Here is an 18,055-nt window from a genome sequence, read left to right as displayed (position 1 = left end):
AAGAAAAAGAAAATGGGCTTGTCAAAATGACAGCTACACATTTGATTTATAAAAGTAAACAAATGGATGATTGTTCATTCCTATGATTTGATGTGATTTTAAATATCAAATATTTCGGGATGTAGTGTGACACGACAGATAGCCGATAAGCCGGAAATAAGATAAGATGACAAAAGTACACATAGGTATAGGTTAGGCACGTTGGTACTTAATATAATTCGCCATGTGTACAAATCAAAATCAATAAGCTTTATACACATATAGAAAGATGAATTAAATGCCCAATATACACATATGTTTATGTTTTTTCAAAATAAAAGGAAGGTTACATACGGCCGGCGACTGTGGTTACGGCGGGGCGGGGGGCTGCGTTTCTGCTTGTTTTTGTTTATGATTCACTTCACTTCACAAACTGCTTTCAAGAGGGCGCTGTAGTCCTAGGAACAAAGGGCGCAATCATTTCAAATTTTCACATCACCGTGCAACATATTAAGATATTAACTTTGATTTTAGAGTTAAAACTAACCATAACTAGCCATAACTGAGGGAACATGACTAGCACAATTATGAAATATTAATTAATTCTAAGTAGGAGTGGAAACGCGAAAGAGTCAAACCATAGACCGAGTCGACGGATGAAATCAGCTATTATTGCCTGAGCCCAACAATTGAGTTATTTCGTCATTTACTTATATCAATCCTGAAGAAAAATAATACAAAACTAAACGAAGTGCAATATGCAGATCAACACACACTCGTCTATATCTGTTGTGCCACGAGACAACTTCGTAACAGACCCATTCTTTCTAGCGGCTCGTCAACTCCTAGAAAACAATCTTCAGCAACTTTCCCAGAAACATTCAAAAGAAACGGGACTACTCACTTTGACATGTCCTGTGGCTGGTAGATTATTCTTTCTGGCCAACCAATGGCATGTGCTTATCTTGGTTTGAGGCCACACTTTAGTAGTACATGCTTTGATCAATAAAATAGGTTCACTCCCTTGGTGTTGCTGCTGCTGCGCCAATCAAGCAGTTGAGCGACTAGGGGACTGGGCCCCTGCAGTTTTGATTCCCTGCTTTAACTGCTACCCTGACCAGGCAAGTCAGTAAATGCTAACTAAGACTTCTTTCACCCTCTGAACAAATGCATCACATAAGTCTTCCCCCTTGCAACAATGGACTTCAAATGTAGCAAGATTGAATGATCTACGAGCACAAAGTACCACAGCAAAATCTATTAGTATATTGTTTTTACAGAACCACTGTGTGGCAGAACAGGGTAATTTGGTCCCCTCTAATCAAGAAGTGTATACAGTACACGATCCAGCATTTACAACACCTCCAGGCCAAGTTTTCCTCACAAGTGACAACTTTCAAGTAAGCATCTGCAAAACATAATCTGTACAGCCAGACTGCTTTACTAATTCTACTGTAGTTAGTTTTAGATGTCCACAGCTTCCACCCAAATGAAATAAATGTTTGTGTTAAGGACAACTATATTGAAGTTACTGCACAGCACCAAGAAGAACTGAGCCAACAGTCCCAGTTAGCTGTTCAAAAGAGGTGAGAGGAATGTAACTGCACCATTCACATTTTAAGTGCCCTGACATCGATTGTTTTCTAGATATAAAATGCCATACCCAGTGAACACAGACATGGTGCAGTGCAGTCTTTCCAAGGATGGAATACTTTTCGTGATGGCACCATGGCTGAGGACTCCATAAGACAGTGAAGGATGTGCAAATAAAACACAAATTTCCAAGTTATATTTATTCAACAATTACTTCTTAGCGGGGGCTTTCTTGGCTGGTGCCTTCTTTTCTGAAACAGGCTTTTGAAGGGTGGGCTTGGCACGAAGGGCTGCCTTCTGCTCAGCGGTCTTCTTGGGCTTCTTCACTGCAGCCTTCTTGGGCTTGGTCACCTTCTTCAGAGCAGCCTGACGGCGGACTTCATACTTGGGCACAACAACCTTGACCTGAAAAATATAGCAATAATTAGATAAACAAGAAATAAAATTAAGCAATCTCTGTACCATCCTTGATTCACTCTGTCAAGAAAAATTTTCTTGACAAAGGCGACAAGTTGAAAAAACCTTTCTTCGCTCAGAATTAAGGCTACGAGCACAGAGCTCGTAACATTTTGAAACCAAGCACAAATTAAATCATTTCAGATATGTTACATCCTTGATTCACTTCGACAAGATAAAGTTTCTTGGCAAAGGCGACAAGCTGAATTTATTCTCTGCACAAGTGAAATGTAACATGTATGTGACATGCTACCGTAATGTAGTCCTTGTGCAGAAGTAAATGCATCCATTCATACTTCGTAAATATTTTCATTCATTCTGGCTCTTGTGGGTTTGAACAACACAATAAAATGAGGAACACTTACCCCTCGCTTCTTGGCGAGCAGCTCAGCACGCTGCTTCATGCGCTTCTGGATGGTAAGAATAGCATTCCTCTTGAGGACAGCGGCATAGGGGTTGAGCCTGAGCATGGCCTTCTGGTTGCGCAGAGGATTGAGACGACGCACGCGGCGCACAACCTTCTTCTGGGCGGGCCTGAGGACCTTTCTGATCTCCTCGGACTTAATGAGGCGGGTGAGGTCAGTGTTGCCCATCTTGGGCATGGGCAGGTTGTATCCCTTCTTGTCCTTGGCAGCCTGCTTCCAGGTGCCGTACAGCTTGTCTAGGGCCTGGAATGCTGATTCGGTCCAGATGATGAAGCGGCCAACGTGACCACCGGGAGCCAACTTCAGAAGGTTCATCTTGTCAACAGGGACGCAGTCAACTCCGGGGATGTTACGGAAAGCACGAGTCACACCCTGATCGTTGCCATAGATGACAAGAGGTCCACGACGCTGGATGCGACGACGGTTACGCATCTTACCCTTACCAGCACGCATGCGGCGGGATTTGTAGACCTAGAACAGGTACTAGAATTAAAACTACTGCAACAAACAAGTGATAAGATTGAAATATGCAGAAGCATTTGTTAGTGACCTTATGCCCCCACAAAAGGCATTAAGGGACAATTGTGGGAATGCCTAGGAAACAATTAATTTAGCACACTAATGGTAGAGTGTCATCAAATGAGACACCAGAAACAAAACTGTGCAACAACTGACATGACATTCATGATTAAGTGGTACAGAGAGTGTTAGAGACCTTATGCCCCCACTAGAGTCATGAGACAACAGTGGGAATGCCTAGGAATCTAGTGATTTAGCACCCTAAAGAGCAACTGTTCTCCACGAGACAGCTAATAACAATAGGGTGCAGGTAGTTTACAAATCTACAAGCTACATCAGCTATATTGATTCAGTTTGCAGAATGCTGTTTAGAATTTGAGTCTCTATTGGCATTAATACCCAAAGAGATGGTAAAATTCCCTGTTGATATTGCATTTCTTTGCACACTTAAATCAGAAACTGAAGAAAGCAGGATAGGAATGCAGAAAGAATAAGATCATTGGCCTCACCTTCTCAACATCAGCCCAGGCATTGATGCTCTTAAGGAATGAAACAGCCTGCTTGGTCTTGCTAATTTCCTGAACTTTGTCACTCACAACAAGGGGCAATTCTGGAATAGCATCAATAACATGACCCTTGGATTGGACAAGAGCAGGGACGCCAGATGCAGCAATTGCTGAAACCAGAGCGTATCTCTTCTGGTTCACATTGATCTTGCGGTGCCAACGGCGCCAGGTCTTAGTGGGGGCGAACATGCGACCGCCACGGCACATGTTACCGAAAGCACCCTGGCCAGATCGGTGAGTACCACCTCCACGAACACGGGGGATACGAGCAACAGCTCGTCCAGTACCCCATGATTCAGCACTGGTTTGGTGACCTGAAACAGATAGACAAAATGAAAGGCTGCAATCACACAGAAGACGAAGAATGTAATTAGAGTGGCTGTTGCTATCAGAAATTGTCAACGTAAAAGAATCACAGTCACTCAGAACCCAATGCTCTGAAGAGAATTTTCATCATTCACAACAGCTATCATGGAAGGATTGCATTCAGAAATTGTCAACGTATAAAGAATCACAGTCATTCAGAACCCAATGCTCTGAAGAGAAATTTCATCATTAACAAATTACAGCACATTTATTGAAGAGATAAAAGTAACACGCCCAACATTAGTTGAATTCAGAAATTGTCAACGTTAAGTGAATCACAGTCATTCAGAACCCAATGCTCTGAAGAGAAATTTCATCATGAACAACTAACAGCACATGCACCAGCAAGTTACTTATATCACGCACATTAATGTTATGACATTAATTGCATCCAGATGATGTCAATGTAAAGGGATATATAGACATTCAGAACAATGCTCAGAGGAATTTTAAACATAAATTGGACATGCACACGAGCAGAACAATTGCTTTACTTGCCTGCCTGGTCATTGACGCAGTATGGCTGACGATGGTTCTTGGCCATGTTCTGGTGCACGAAGTTCACCACATCAGGCCTGATGGGTGCCTTGAACACCGCAGGCAGAGCAACTGTGCTGCCTGTGGCCTCATTCTTCTCACTATATACACTAATAAGGGGGCGGGCGGTTGAAATCGACTGAAAAAGAGAAGACATGAAAAGGTTACAAACAGATTAAGTAACTAACAGCTAAGACTACGCGCGATTTTACTTCAGTAAATACTGTGAAAAGTTACAACGCACATACAAAGTGATAACTGAAGTCCTAAAATGCAATACAAGTTTGATAATGGCACGAGTTTGTTGAAGTTACAGGAACGCGTCTAAGTCTATAACGATATGGTACAAAACGGGGAAAAAAAAGGGAAAAAAGCACGACGAAAAATGAAAAGACAAAAACAATATCACCGAAGAAGTTTAAATTACATATATTGGGAATCACGACCGAAGGCGCAGATCAAGAACCAATGTGATGTGATAACAAGCCCCACTGCGCTCCAGACCCGGTGTACCGAAACAAAACAGATGCCGATGAGGATGTAAAGGGAAACAGCCGAGTGCTAACGTGAAATTCATGCCTTAATTCATGAAAAGGAAGACTGCCGAGGAAGTTTGAATAACGATGAAAATAAACAACAGGCAATATTACAGAGACGCATAGCAAGACACGATACACGTGTGATGTTAACCTACAATAGCCGTATCAACTGGTTCGCATTTCAGTTGAATATACAAACAACGTTCCAGAATACTTCATCATATTGTAAGAAACTAAGAAATCACATACACAACGCGCATTTTTCAGATAGATAAGATGATAATCCTTACCATTTTAAAAGTTAAAGTGAGCCAATGCGTGTCCGATCCTCCACCCTACAACTCCGCCATTACCTAAAGACGGAAAGACCGGACACGTATCGGCGCATGGACAACACCAGTACAGCTGTACCAACCGCTGGCATCACATTAAACAAAAACGACATTTTGTACGAAAAAAACGGAATTTGTTTGACAAATTTTCAAGTTTTGGTAAGAAAAAGTTCGAAAAATTGATTTAGGCGTATTTTTATACATGTATGGGCAAAGAGAGATTTGAAAATCCACTAACTATTGGTAGAACTTGTACTGTTGTGAACTTCCGTAAAAAAAGGAAAAACATATCCGCTCCTTGCCTGTTTTATCTCCAAGGTGGCAACACGAAAGAAAATTTCACAACATCCACGTCTAAGAAAGTTGAAATTTGCTAGTCATACTTTTCTTTATTATTTAAAATTTGATATGATTTTGAGACGTGATATGACGATATGTTTCTTACAAAGTATTTTTAAAGGTTTTTTCATCTTCACAAGTCCACAACGCTGTTGGCACTGCCTAGTACAAAAAGTCTTCCCCAGCGCGCGTGTTTAAACTTCCACAGAAACTTGTGAAGCTGTGTCATGACTGAAGTCGAGGATTGCGCGCTCCCCTTTAATAGAAAGCAGATTCAAGTGGAATTAAGTCAGATCTTTTGGGTCAGGCTGAGCATAACAGAAACAATCTTATATCACGACAAGTGTGCTAATTACACGCAAATATCGAGCCATTCATCCTTGGCATGGTTGTGGCAGGTACCAAAAAGTGAAGTTTGAGAGCGGCGTGATGATATTTCTCAATGTGATAATAAAAAAATATTTCCTGTTAAACCTAGCCAGACGAAACCGTTAAATAAAGCGTAATTATGCTATGCTGATGGAGAGCACTTTCCGTGGTGGGCGTAGTTTTTTGTGTGAATGGGTTGATGGAGCTGTTGGTGCCGCGCGTAACTTTCCCGTAGCTACTATATATCTCGTAGGCAATTGAACCGTTCCAACTTCAAATGAAGAGCTGATTTTGGCGTTTTACACATTAACCTTTTTAACATGTCGTCAGAATGTGACGAAGTTCAATTTTTGCGTTGAAGGTGTCTTTAAGAATCGAAGAGACCGTGGTGAATACATCTCAGCTGAGGAGGCCGCTGAAGGAGCCATGTTGAGCGGCTGGCTGAGTATGTTGTGTTAAGTTTTGCGATTTTCTAGATATTACTCATTTCCTATTTATTTGGATTATTTTAACAAATGTTTAAATCGTGGTATGTGCGCTGTACTAGACAAGACTGTCTGTATAGGCAATCAGTTGACTCTCGTTGAAGGTCTTCTAGGTACTTCATAGTATTATCGCTGAAATTGGAGCTGGCGAGCCCGTCCAAAGGTAAATATTGTTGATGAATTCTGTACAACTGGTGACTGTCTTCGCCAAAATCCTTAACTTCTTGTATCTTTGAAGTTTTAGTAGAAAATGTATCATCATAGTGAGTAGTTAGAACATAAAAGAACATGAATGTGAGGTTATGTTGCTGGGAGCTCCTCTATTATTCTGTATAAAAAATAATAGAAATGTCATTCAGTCATTAAGATTTGTTTTTTCGCTTTTCTATACATTTTTAGCGCAGATTACTTGTGCTTTAATACACTTTGACTGGGTGCTTTTGTTTTCTTTGTGCCAAGTGTGAAAGCTATTATTAGAATCACTGTTTACAGTGTTATTTTTATTACTTTGTTTACCTTTCACTGTCATACCAATCTTTGTTGTCGGTTTTTTGCTGTTGAAATTAGTGGTCTTTATAATTCATTAAGGAATCCTATTAAAAATGTATACCACAAGTGTGGCATTTGAGACACTGCTTTTATAGAGGTTACTCATTTTTATTTTTAACCATTCATTTCATTCAAACTTTTTTCCACCCTTTAATTGGTCCTCCATTATCTATGTCTTTCTTTACTGCGAACAGCACTCTATTTGTTTACATCTTACTGTTTTATTGAAGCCCTGAAATTACTCGATACCTGTTAACTTCTAAAAGAGTATTTTTGTTTTTTTGCAGCTCATCATGGATACAGCTAAGGATGAAGATCGGAAGAGGCGACTGAGGACTTTGGAAGAAAAAATTCAGGATCCAAGGAGTGTCACAAATGTTGACTGTCTTTTAGTAAGTCATTGTTCAAAACAAGAATCTCTAATAAAAATTGCATGTGCTATTTGTTGCTTTATCACATTTTCATTTACAGGATACTGTTCAAGCTTTGGTGGCTGACTGTGATCATCCCTCTGTAAAACGTATGAAAAACATAGAAGCATACATGAATAGATGTGAGTTAAAAGTTTTGTTTTTTACTTTGTTTTACAACTTACCATTACCATCATTAGTGAATCTGTGTTTCTGTTCTGTTGTACTGATATATTATTTTTATATCTAATGTCTAGATGACCATGTAGCATCTGATATATGCAATCTGAGAATGAAGACTGATGACTTCACATTAATCAAAGTTATTGGCCGTGGAGCATTTGGAGAGGTTCAACTGGTGAGTGAATAAAGCACTAACTAATCAAAATTATGACTTTTGTTGGAAACATTAGCAGTTGCAGGGAACATCAATACACCACCATTGCTCATATTTCTTTTTTTATAGGTCAGACACAAATTTACTCAGAAAGTGTTTGCAATGAAGCTGCTCAGCAAATTTGAAATGGTAATTCCCCCCCCCCCCCCCAAAAAAAAAATGTTTTTATTTTTATTTTTTTAAGAGTTAATGTTTAATATGGTGCATCACACATGAATCAATCCCGTTTGTTTCAGATTAAACGTTCAGACTCTGCATTTTTTTGGGAAGAAAGAGACATAATGGCTCATGCTAATTCAGAATGGATTGTTCAACTCCATTTTGCTTTTCAGGATCAGAAATATCTTTACATGGTCATGGATTACATGCCAGGTACTTGTTCACTCTAATTTGCTTTACCTAAGTCATACTTCTCTTTTCTTGTCTAATTTTTTTTGTGTGTGTTACAGGTGGTGATTTAGTTAATCTTATGTCTAATTATGTTGTGCCAGAAAAATGGGCAAAGTTTTATTGTGCTGAAGTTGTGTTGGCGCTGGACGCAATACATTCAATGGGTTTTGTACACAGGTGAGTGGATAGGTGGCTGAGGCACGTTGTCTTTCTTTAATTCTTACTTTCTTAATTCCTTTTTAACCCCTTTCTTCTACAGAGATGTGAAACCAGACAACATGCTGCTGGACAGACATGGACATTTAAAACTGGCTGATTTCGGAACCTGTATGAAGATGGACACGGTATGATCTCTCACTGATTTTTAATTTTTTATTCACCTTTCTTAGTTCCTTGTCCAATGAAATCTTGCCTTTTTTTTAGGATGGTCTTGTACGGTCTGATACTGCTGTAGGCACACCTGACTACATATCACCAGAAGTTTTGCAATCGCAAGGGGGTGAAGGTGTCTATGGGCGAGAATGTGATTGGTGGTCTGTTGGTGTTTTCCTGTATGAAATGTTAGTGGGAGACACACCATTCTACGCAGATAGCCTTGTTGGGACGTATTCGAAAATCATGGACCACAGCAACTCTTTGCATTTCCCCAACGACACTGAAATATCTCACCAGGCCAAATCTCTTATTTATGGTTTTCTTACCGACAGGTAAAATACTTTTGAAATTATGTTTCCGTTCTAGAATTACTTATTTGATTCCTCTGTTTGCATTGCTTTCCATATTCTTGTGTTGCAGAACCAAACGCCTTGGTAGAAATGGTGTGGAGGAAATAAAGTCACACCCATTTTTCAGAAACGATCAATGGACATTTGATAACCTTCGTGAATGTAAGCCTTAACTATATTATTTATATCTAGTCAAAACTCGTTAGTACGACCCCCGGATACAACGATTTCCCAACGATTTTCCGCCGTCCCATGGCATTAGTTTTCTTGTTAATGCTATCGGATACAACGATTTCCCCGTTATAACGATTTTTTCCGCCGTCCCATGGCATTAGTTTTCTTGTTAATGCTATCGGATACAACGATTTCCCCGTTATAACGTTTTTGGGCCGCGGTCCCAGTGGGGTCGCACTAACGGAAATTGACTATCTTCAGGAATGTGATTTTTTTGTGTCACCTAAATTTTGGTGTTACTTGTAGGTGTCCCACCTGTTGTACCAGAACTATCTGGCGATGATGATACAAGCAATTTCGATGAAGTTGATAAGGATGAAACTCCTGAAGAAAACTTTACTACCCCAAAGGCATTCGCTGGCAACCACCTGCCTTTTGTTGGGTTTACCTACTCAAGAGACTACCAGTAAGCTCAGACCCTTGTGTAATGATCAAAACTCTCTGGAAATATTAGAAAATTTATTATGTTGATCCTTTTTCAGATTATTAGGAGGGAGGAATACTGATTCACCTGATGCTGTAAGTACTTTTTTACCGTTGTGATGTTACAGACTTTTACTTTTCTGTCTTTGGTTACTTGATTGAGGTATTGTTGTGAATGTGTGTTTCATGGATTTGCTGTTGTCTTTTTCTCTCTCTGTCACACAACGTCTATTGTATCAACAGGTCGATAATGTAAGTTTCTCTCTAAACAATTTTGTAGTGTTTTGTTGTACTCAGCTTTTTTGAGGAGTTGCAACAAGTTTTTGACTTATTGTAATTTTCAAGTCTATGCCTTTTTTTTTTTAATTGTTGCATAGTGCTCTGGGAACCATGTTGGAGGAGGTGAAACACCACTTCATACTAAGCAATTGGAAGCTGACCTTGAAACAGAAAGAAGACTAGTTGAGGGACTTGAAGCAAAGCAACGAACTCTGGTGTCCAGGCTAGATTCTGTTACAAAACGAGAAACAGAATTGAGAGAGGAGGCCAATGCTTTAGAAAAGAAACTCACAATCTTAAAGCATGACCTCAAGGAGGTAAGACCTTGAAATTAAAATATTTGTTTAATAATTTCCTAAGGCCTACATTAAAGCAAATTTATCTATCTGCCTACCTTAATAGAGTCAGAGAAAGGCAGACGGTGAAAATGAGGCCAGAAGGAAAGCAGAATCACTTCTGCATGATATGAAACGTAAATTAGACGAAGAGACCAACAAGCGCACTAGAGAGATGAACAACAATCAGCAAACTAGTGATAAAATTGCATCCTTAGAAAAGCAAGTGGCTGACATGCAAGAAAAAATTAAAACTGAATCAGAGACATCTGCTAGGCTTCGAAAGCAAGCAGCAGAACTAACTGTTGCTCAATCAGCCAGTGAGCAAATGCAAGCTGAATTGAAAGCAATGTTACTGCTCCTTCAAAACCAGCGAGACTCCCTTCAACAAGAAGTAGCATCTCTTCAAGGGCAGCTTAGTCAAGAGCGTAGTGAGAGAACTCAAGCTTCAGATTTACACAATGAATTAGAAGGTACAGTTTTGATCTGATTTTGCTTGTTTTATTCTAAAATGTGTAATGTAATTACAGAAAGAGAAAAATGTTTGTTTTTTTTGTGTTTTTTTGTAGTCCGACTTCAATCAGTTCTTGGAGAGATGGAGAGATGTGCCCAGCGTGAAAACAAGGTCACTGAAGACAATCGTCAACTCAGTGAGAGAGTATCATCCCTAGAAAAAGAATGTGCATCCTTAGGTCTAGAGCTCAAAGCTGCTCAAAATAGATATCAGCAAGAAGTGCGAAGTCATCAAGAAACAGAGCGACGAGGACTTGTTTCAAATGAAGAGGCCAATCTTGCTGTTGTGAAAGGTAATTTTTCAAAATTATAGTAGTCAATATTTCATCTATAGTGTTACTTTTGTTTTTAAATTGAAACTATACCATACCAAAACATGTTTGTCACTCTTAGTCATCCATGGCACTTGAGGTGTACAATTTCTATCCAAAACATTTAATACTAAATATCAATCAATACTTACATGTCATGCATGTTCATCCAGTTGCTTTGGAATGCAAAATAACCTATAATTAAATAGGATTCATTGATAACTGTTAATAACAAAGATTGTTTAGATTGTTCATACCTTTAACTACATCAGCATTTGGTTTGTGCATGCTTTAGTTCGAATGGATCTCATATTTAAAGGTAAAATTAGATATTGTAGCTGCCTGTCTTTGGTTAATGCGCTGTCTGTTTGTAATCTTGTAAGGTATAGAGTGTGTCACTGCTCAAAAATATGCTCCAAAAAGAGAAGTTTGAAGCTATGTTGTTTTAAGGGCAGAAAATCTGAGCCTATGAAAGCTGCATCATTGCTTGAATCTACTACTTTTAAATTTGAAGTACTTTATATTTTATGTTCACATCATTGGAATTGTTCTCATTTCAGCTCTTCAAACTAAGTTAAATGAAGAAAAGAGTGCTAGACAGAAGGCTGATATGATGTGTCAGGAAAAGGAGAGGCAGATGTCAATGTTATCAGTAGACTATCGTCAAATTCAGCAGCGATTGCAGAAATTAGAGGGTGAACAAAGGCAAGAAGTAGAAAAGGTACAGTTTGGCCAGCTTTGATGTGTTGGTGTTTTTAAATACTGTAGTACAAATGCAAGCATTCATATTTCTGGATCTACTGTATCATCATGTGTCTCTTTCCCACCCATTTTAAAAGGTTAAAACACTGCACATTCAAGTAGAACAAGAGCAACAAAAGAAAAATGCCCTCCAGAGTGAAGTCAACCAGCAGGCTTCTTCTCTGGGTGCTCTTAAAGCTCGCCATGATCAACTTAGTGGTGAAGTAACTACTTTACGAGAAGGAAAACGAATTGCCGAGGAAGACTTGCATAGGCTGAAAACTCAACGATCTGTTGACGAATTACAACGCAAAGAACTTCAAGATCAGTTAGAAGCAGAGCAATACTTTTCTGTAAGTTTATGAAGTGCACTTAAGTTGATACTTTGTTAGATTGAGATTAAACTGCAATTTTAGAACAATGTGATGGATTATACTCTTTCAGCTGTACAATTAATAGTGGCTGCAATCAGTGTTTTAAGTTTATTTGTTTCAATGGTTTCTTTTACTTTTTGTTCGTTAGACGTTGTACAGAACTCAAGCTGCAGAACTCCGGGAGGATTTAGAAGAACGCCAGAGAACATTAATTGAATTGGAAGAAGAACGAGGTTCTCTTACGCACCAACTACAACTAGCTCTTGCAAGAGCTGACTCAGAAGCACTTGCTCGGTCTATAGCCGAAGAGACGGTAGCTGATTTGGAGAAAGACAAAACTATGAAAGAGCTTGAACTAAAAGATTTGTTAGCGAAGCATCGGTCAGAGCTTTGTGCTAGAGAATCTAATTTGAACTCGGTAAATTAAAACTGGTTGACTCCTTAGTTTTTTCATCTATGTCCACAGAATATATTCTATGTCTTTATCCCCTTTCCGTTTGCAGATAAAGGAAAGAGAACAAGATTATAAGAAGTCAATTGAGCAACTTGTTAAGGAGAAGGATGAAATGAGTCTCCAAATGAAACTTATCCAAGAAGGTCTGCAAAAATAGAGTAATCATGGTATGTACTTATGGTGGTTAAAATTGTCTTATGGTGCTCATTTTTTTAAACAGAGGTTAAGAAGGCATCCAACGTCCAAGAAGAGATGGAACGACTCCGAAAGCAATTAAAACAAGAACAATTACTTAAGGAGCAAGCTGTTCACAAACTTGCTGAGATTATGAACCGCAAAGATATTAATCAAACAACAAAGGGTAAAGGTAGTAAGGTATCATCAGCTGATTTGAGAAGAAAAGAAAAAGAGTGCCGTAAACTACAACAAGAACTGACTCAGGTTTGTTTTGATTCTTTTGTTTCTTTTAACTTCCTATTGAATCACGGTCCTGTCCCTCAAGCGGCATATCCAAGTTCATACCCTCACATTCTGATTTTATTCAGGAAAGGGAGAAGTACTCTCAGTCTGTTACCAAATATCAGAAAGAATTGCAGGAAATGCAATCCAACCTAGTCGAAGAAGGTCAATCCAGAGTGCGCCTTCAGATGGAGCTTGACTCCAAAGACTCTGAAATTGAACAGTTGCAAGGGAAGTTGGCTTGTGTGTCCAGTGAAACAGCCTCGTTATCTAGTGCTGATAATGATACAGATGATCTAAGCCCAGGTAATTACCCATCCATATATTTATCTATCTAGACTTTTCTGTTTTGAAAAATGAAGCAGTGTAGATTCTTTAAGGTTTGATTTACCACCATCTCTATTTTCAGAATCTCGCCTAGAAGGTTGGTTGTCTGTACCTAACAAACAGAATATAAGAAGACATGGGTGGAAAAAACAATATGTTGTTGTATCTTCAAAGAAAATTATATTCTACAACTCTGAAAGTGATAAACAAAATACTGACCCTATTCTCATTCTTGATCTTAAGTAAGTTTCACAACTAAGTGAAATATGCTCATTAGTTGTTGTTTTTTTTGTGTGTGTGTGTGTCGGATCATGATTAATTTGCTCAACTTTTTCACAATTTTAAAAATTATTTACAGTAAAGTTTTTCATGTGAGATCTGTGACTCATGGTGATGTCATTAGAGCTGATCCTAAGGATATTCCACGTATATTTCAGGTGAATTTCATATCAATACTTTCTACTAATATCTGCATGGTTACCCTGTAAAGTAATGTTCTCAACTTCACCCTCTTTCAGCTTTTATATGCTGGTGAAGGTGAAGCTCGTAGACCTGATGAAGGTAGTATGACTCAACTTGAACTTCCTCCGCTGAGGGATGATAAACCTGGTACTATTCAACTGAAAGGTCATGAATTTTTGCAAATATCCTATCACATGCCCACTAATTGTGAAGTCTGCACAAAGCCATTGTGGCACATGTTTAGACCCCCACCTGCATTAGAGTGTCGACGTATGTATTACAGCTTACCAAAATCTATCTGCACTCTTGAAATGTTATCTTAAAGTAATTACACTGTATTATTACCATCATCCTCCAGGGTGTCGTGTCAAAGTGCACAAGGAGCATTTTGATCGGAAAGAAGAAGCAATTGCACCATGCAAATTGCATTATGATCCGAATTCGGCCAAGGAATTGTTAGTCCTTGCTGTGAGTGCCGATGATCAGAAACTATGGGTGCAACGTCTCTCCAAGAAGATTCAAAAGTGTGGTTATAAAGCAAATACATTAGGTAGTGGGACACTTGATGGATCTAAAGTGTCACCTAGGTAAAACAAAGTTCAGCATTCTTAACATTTCAAGTTTTATCTAGTATCAATCTTCTAGAGCTCTGTTGTGTTTTTTTACAGGGAATCTGTTAGATCAAATCCTAAGCAATATGCAAGTCTTCAGCAGCGGTCTGCTACTCTCCCTGCCAATTCAACAATGAGCAAGTGATTGCTGTGATATTTCCAGCATTTACGCAGCAAATTCAGTTTGATGTCACCTTTTAATTTTGTCTAAAGAAAATGGATTTTATTGCTACATTTTAGCATTTTAATGATTTTATAAAGTTACTGTTTTCAAAATTTCACCTTGGTGTGAACAAACATATTTTAAATGTAAATTTAGTGCCTTGAAGAGCATTTTGTCTGTGTTATTTCAGTCAACCATATCTTTAATCAAGAAAGACTTCTGTGTCTTTAGCTTGGCTTTACCTATCAATGTGGGGTTCTTAATTGACATGGTGTGTGACCTTTCTTATTTGTGCCAAGCAAGGTAAGCTCTATTCTTAAGACTTTGTTGATCAGTACTCATGCCATCCGTCCACTTATGTTTGTATGAGACTGATATGTGTACGCACCTTACTGGAGCCACTATTTCCCGTGACTGATTGACCTCAAATGCTTATTTTCATATTAATGCATACAACACAAAAATGCATGTCTTGTTATTGTACCCAACCTGGTACTACATAATGCCCTTTGTGTGTACCCTAAGGTTAAATGTTACATAGTGTGCATCCTTCTGTGATTTTCAAATGAAAAAATTGTGTCCACCTTCTTAAATATTGCTCCAGTAATTATGTGCTCATGGTTTTTACTGTCTGCTCTCTTTTTAAGTTCTTTTATGTACTTTAAAAGTATGTGATATTGTGGGTTTCTTTCAAGTAAATTTAATGAGTAAATTGATGTTCTTTTTTTTCACTCCTGATTTTTAGGATGGGAATGTATTTGAAACATTTTCAAAAGTTGTACTTTAATTACAGTCCATCATTAGTATATGGAGTTAACCTTGCCCCAAATGAAGGTTTGGCCATGAAGACTGCCCATATGATAATAGCCTCTAGATTTTTCAAAATTGTGAAGAGGATCTCTCCTTTCAAGCTCTTTTTGCTGCGCATTGTTGGAGCACAATATCTTGTTACGTATGACAAACAGGATGAAAGTTCATCTGTATGCCAAACTTCATTTTTTAGAGTTTGTTATTCTTGTTTTGGTCTGTATTTTTTTTTTTAATTTATTCAGTTGCATTGCTAAGCCAACTTTATTGTAAATATTTTTTTTTTAAATCTGAAGTAAGCTGTGATTACTGTAGCAGACTAAAGTCCCTGTAAATTCCACAGTAATATCTGCTGGATTGACACCCTGGGTGGACACTTGGTACTATTCCATTTGCTAGAAGTATAAATAAGTATGTATGTTAGTACAAATAAAAATAATTGTTTACCATTGAGACGTGGCATCTAGCAAAACCAAAGTGTTGTCATATTAAGGAAGAAACCAACTGACGTGTATTCTGCATCAAACATGCTCTGAGTGCAAGCCTTTGCTGCAATACATTCCTTACGCATTGTACATTGTGTCCTCACTCAGTAACACTCATCTGCCAATTTAGTTCTTTAAATTTAAATTTTAAAACCTGTCTTTCTTGCAGTGATTGTACTAAACTATTATTTATCAACATTCCTCACAAGGCAACTCCAAATTAATGTGAATCAAAAAGAGTTTAAATTAGATAAGTTTGAAGGCACCTGCACATTAATTATGGACTGAGAGACAATCAATGTAACAAGCGAATGAGGCAAGGCAAGCCTCACTTGTATATACTGCAGTATACACTTCTTTGTTGAAGCACATCCATGAGTTTTGAGATTAAAATGTTCCCAGTCTAAAATCAATTGATCTTTTGTTCGAATTTATTTTTAAAGTATCAATCTTAAGAGGATGCTGTGTCTAAATTGTTTTCTGTAATTTGATATGGTTCTACACTTAAACTGCATTTTGTTATAGCTAGGAATCAATTGCTGCAATTTCATATGGGAGCTAGAGCAAAAGAATGTATTTTTGGTACTTAATTTTAAGTTCTAATTAGAATACTTCAAAACATTGTTTATGCATTTGCCCACCTTCCCCCTTTCTTTTCCCTTTTCCCATCTTTATCCAAAGCTTATCTTTTTATAATTTTTGTCTGTTTTGAATAGTTTTATTTCCCCCATGCTTATCAGCATTTAAGAAGGTTGAATTTGATTCATCTTATGATAAGTCCTGCATTTTAATTATTTGTTGTTAAAGAAAGGTTTCTCAAAATCATGCGATGTGAATAGAATATCAGTCTCAGTAAGTTCCTGATTGTGCATCAAAAACGTTCATTGCAGGTTGACAAGACATCTGTATGTACATGGTGTTGCAACATTTTATACAATTTGCAACTTTTTTTGTAACCTTTGTGATTTTAAATAATCATGGAACAATCATGTGTATGTCTTATTCAATGCGGTGTTATGTATGGTCAAGTTTTGTTTTCTTATTGTTGTTATAAATTATACTGATTTGAACTAGGTTTCTTCCACTCATGTGAGTTACTGCATTCTCCTCATGAAAGTTGTAAATTATTTTTTGATCGGTTGCCTGTTTGTTCTTTGTTTTCTGTAGACCAGCAGTATTTAATTAAGGTATGTAAGTGCCATTGCTCAAAACTTAGCTGGAACTTCAATTTTGTAATCTTTCTAAAGAAGAAAAATACACAACAATCAATTGGTGCTCCTTGCATCAGTGAATGTAGATCTTACTGATATTACTGTTATTTTGAATACTTGCCTTGTAATGAAATGGTTGTTGAAGCTAGAGCTTGCTCACTGCAATACTTATTCATATTTTTACATCGCTTCAACGCCAATTTGGAATGGACTGATGGGTTGGCTTATTGATAGTTGACATACTGCAATAGTATATACATGTAACCCATCACTCCATTCATGTACCTAGTGCTGATTTCCCCTTTATAAAAATGAATTACTTTTATCATTACATGTATTAAAGTTTCATTACTGAATTGGGAAAAAAATACCACCAGGCATGTATAATATTTGTCAATGTTAATCGCCTGCTAAATAAAAACATGGTGCCTTCAAAGTCAGTCTGATGTGTATGATATAGAAAGTAAATATTCCTAAGTATGGAAACAATTTTGTGAAATTTATGTACATTTATCTTTCTGAAGCTTTTTTTACAAAATGGATGATAACCATTTTTATTCTCATGAAGTTCTGAGTCAGTTTTGTGAACAATTTTTTGTGAATGAGACTAGTTTTTGTAGGTTCATAAATAAAGCTTTCATTATTGCCTCTTTTTTATATACATAGTAAGGATGCTATTGTACTGTATATGCACATCAATAAAGGCAATACAGAACCAACCAGTTTAGTTTGTTGCATAAGTTCCTTGTCCTATCTGCTACGACTGCGGCAGTACTGTGGTATCAGTTCTACTAAGAATTGCTTGAGTCTACAGGGGTGGGTGGAACTGGTAGACAGGATGCAGGAGGCATCGGAAGGAAATGTTCGTAACCCGACTCTAACTTCCGTCG

The 18,055-nt window shown here is 37.9% G+C and overlaps 4 protein-coding genes, 1 long non-coding RNA gene and 1 other non-coding gene across 6 annotated transcripts in view; 3 read left to right on the top strand and 3 right to left on the bottom strand.

Annotated features, from left to right (window-relative positions):
* Positions 1 to 456, bottom strand: part of LOC113205952 (small integral membrane protein 15-like) — a 7,188-nt gene extending 6,732 nt beyond the window's left edge. The window contains exon 1 of the mRNA XM_052264241.1: positions 334 to 456. The gene's annotated coding sequence lies outside the window, so the exon portion shown is untranslated. The remainder of the gene's footprint in view (positions 1 to 333) is intronic.
* LOC113215835 (uncharacterized) overlaps positions 1 to 535 on the top strand; it is a 6,308-nt gene extending 5,773 nt beyond the window's left edge. The window contains exon 2 of the mRNA XM_052263644.1: positions 514 to 535. Coding sequence (XP_052119604.1) covers positions 514 to 535 — 22 coding nt within the window. The remainder of the gene's footprint in view (positions 1 to 513) is intronic.
* Positions 536 to 988: 453 nt separating this feature from the next.
* Positions 989 to 1,850, top strand: LOC113205951 (uncharacterized). The gene is made up of 3 exons (XR_008010824.1): positions 989 to 1,379; positions 1,438 to 1,565; positions 1,627 to 1,850. It is a non-coding gene; the product is annotated as an uncharacterized LOC113205951 (long non-coding RNA).
* LOC113205950 (60S ribosomal protein L4) lies at positions 1,758 to 5,428 on the bottom strand. The gene is made up of 5 exons (XM_026421780.2): positions 5,271 to 5,428; positions 4,403 to 4,580; positions 3,482 to 3,852; positions 2,394 to 2,924; positions 1,758 to 1,977 (listed from the first exon to the last, which is right to left on the bottom strand). Exons 1-5 carry the CDS (start codon positions 5,271 to 5,273, stop codon positions 1,783 to 1,785), a joined length of 1,278 nt encoding a protein of 425 aa, XP_026277565.1. The 5' UTR covers positions 5,274 to 5,428; the 3' UTR covers positions 1,758 to 1,782.
* Positions 2,173 to 2,303, bottom strand: LOC113205971 (small nucleolar RNA SNORA68). Its single transcript, XR_003303396.1, has one exon. It is a non-coding gene; the product is annotated as a small nucleolar RNA SNORA68 (small nucleolar RNA).
* Positions 5,429 to 6,270: 842 nt separating the features above from the next.
* LOC113205948 (rho-associated protein kinase 2) lies at positions 6,271 to 17,884 on the top strand. Its single transcript, XM_026421776.2, has 26 exons — positions 6,271 to 6,668; positions 7,342 to 7,446; positions 7,526 to 7,607; positions 7,722 to 7,822; positions 7,931 to 7,990; positions 8,098 to 8,233; positions 8,311 to 8,428; positions 8,511 to 8,595; positions 8,675 to 8,958; positions 9,047 to 9,138; positions 9,457 to 9,616; positions 9,693 to 9,729; positions 10,011 to 10,229; positions 10,315 to 10,720; positions 10,817 to 11,053; positions 11,632 to 11,792; positions 11,911 to 12,165; positions 12,335 to 12,604; positions 12,690 to 12,783; positions 12,861 to 13,081; positions 13,186 to 13,405; positions 13,509 to 13,668; positions 13,785 to 13,863; positions 13,945 to 14,158; positions 14,247 to 14,475; positions 14,557 to 17,884. The coding sequence occupies exons 2-26, from the start codon at positions 7,348 to 7,350 to the stop codon at positions 14,642 to 14,644; spliced, it is 4,107 nt and encodes a 1,368-aa protein (XP_026277561.1). The 5' UTR covers positions 6,271 to 6,668; positions 7,342 to 7,347; the 3' UTR covers positions 14,645 to 17,884.
* Positions 17,885 to 18,055: the final 171 nt, after the last annotated feature.

This window comes from Frankliniella occidentalis, unplaced genomic scaffold, assembly GCF_000697945.3.
Source record: "Frankliniella occidentalis isolate FOCC.00 unplaced genomic scaffold, Focc_3.1 Scaffold2, whole genome shotgun sequence".
Taxonomy (NCBI): Eukaryota; Metazoa; Arthropoda; class Insecta; order Thysanoptera; family Thripidae; genus Frankliniella; species Frankliniella occidentalis.
Note: the sequence above shows the minus strand (reverse complement) of the source record. Positions and strands in the feature narration are given on the sequence as shown.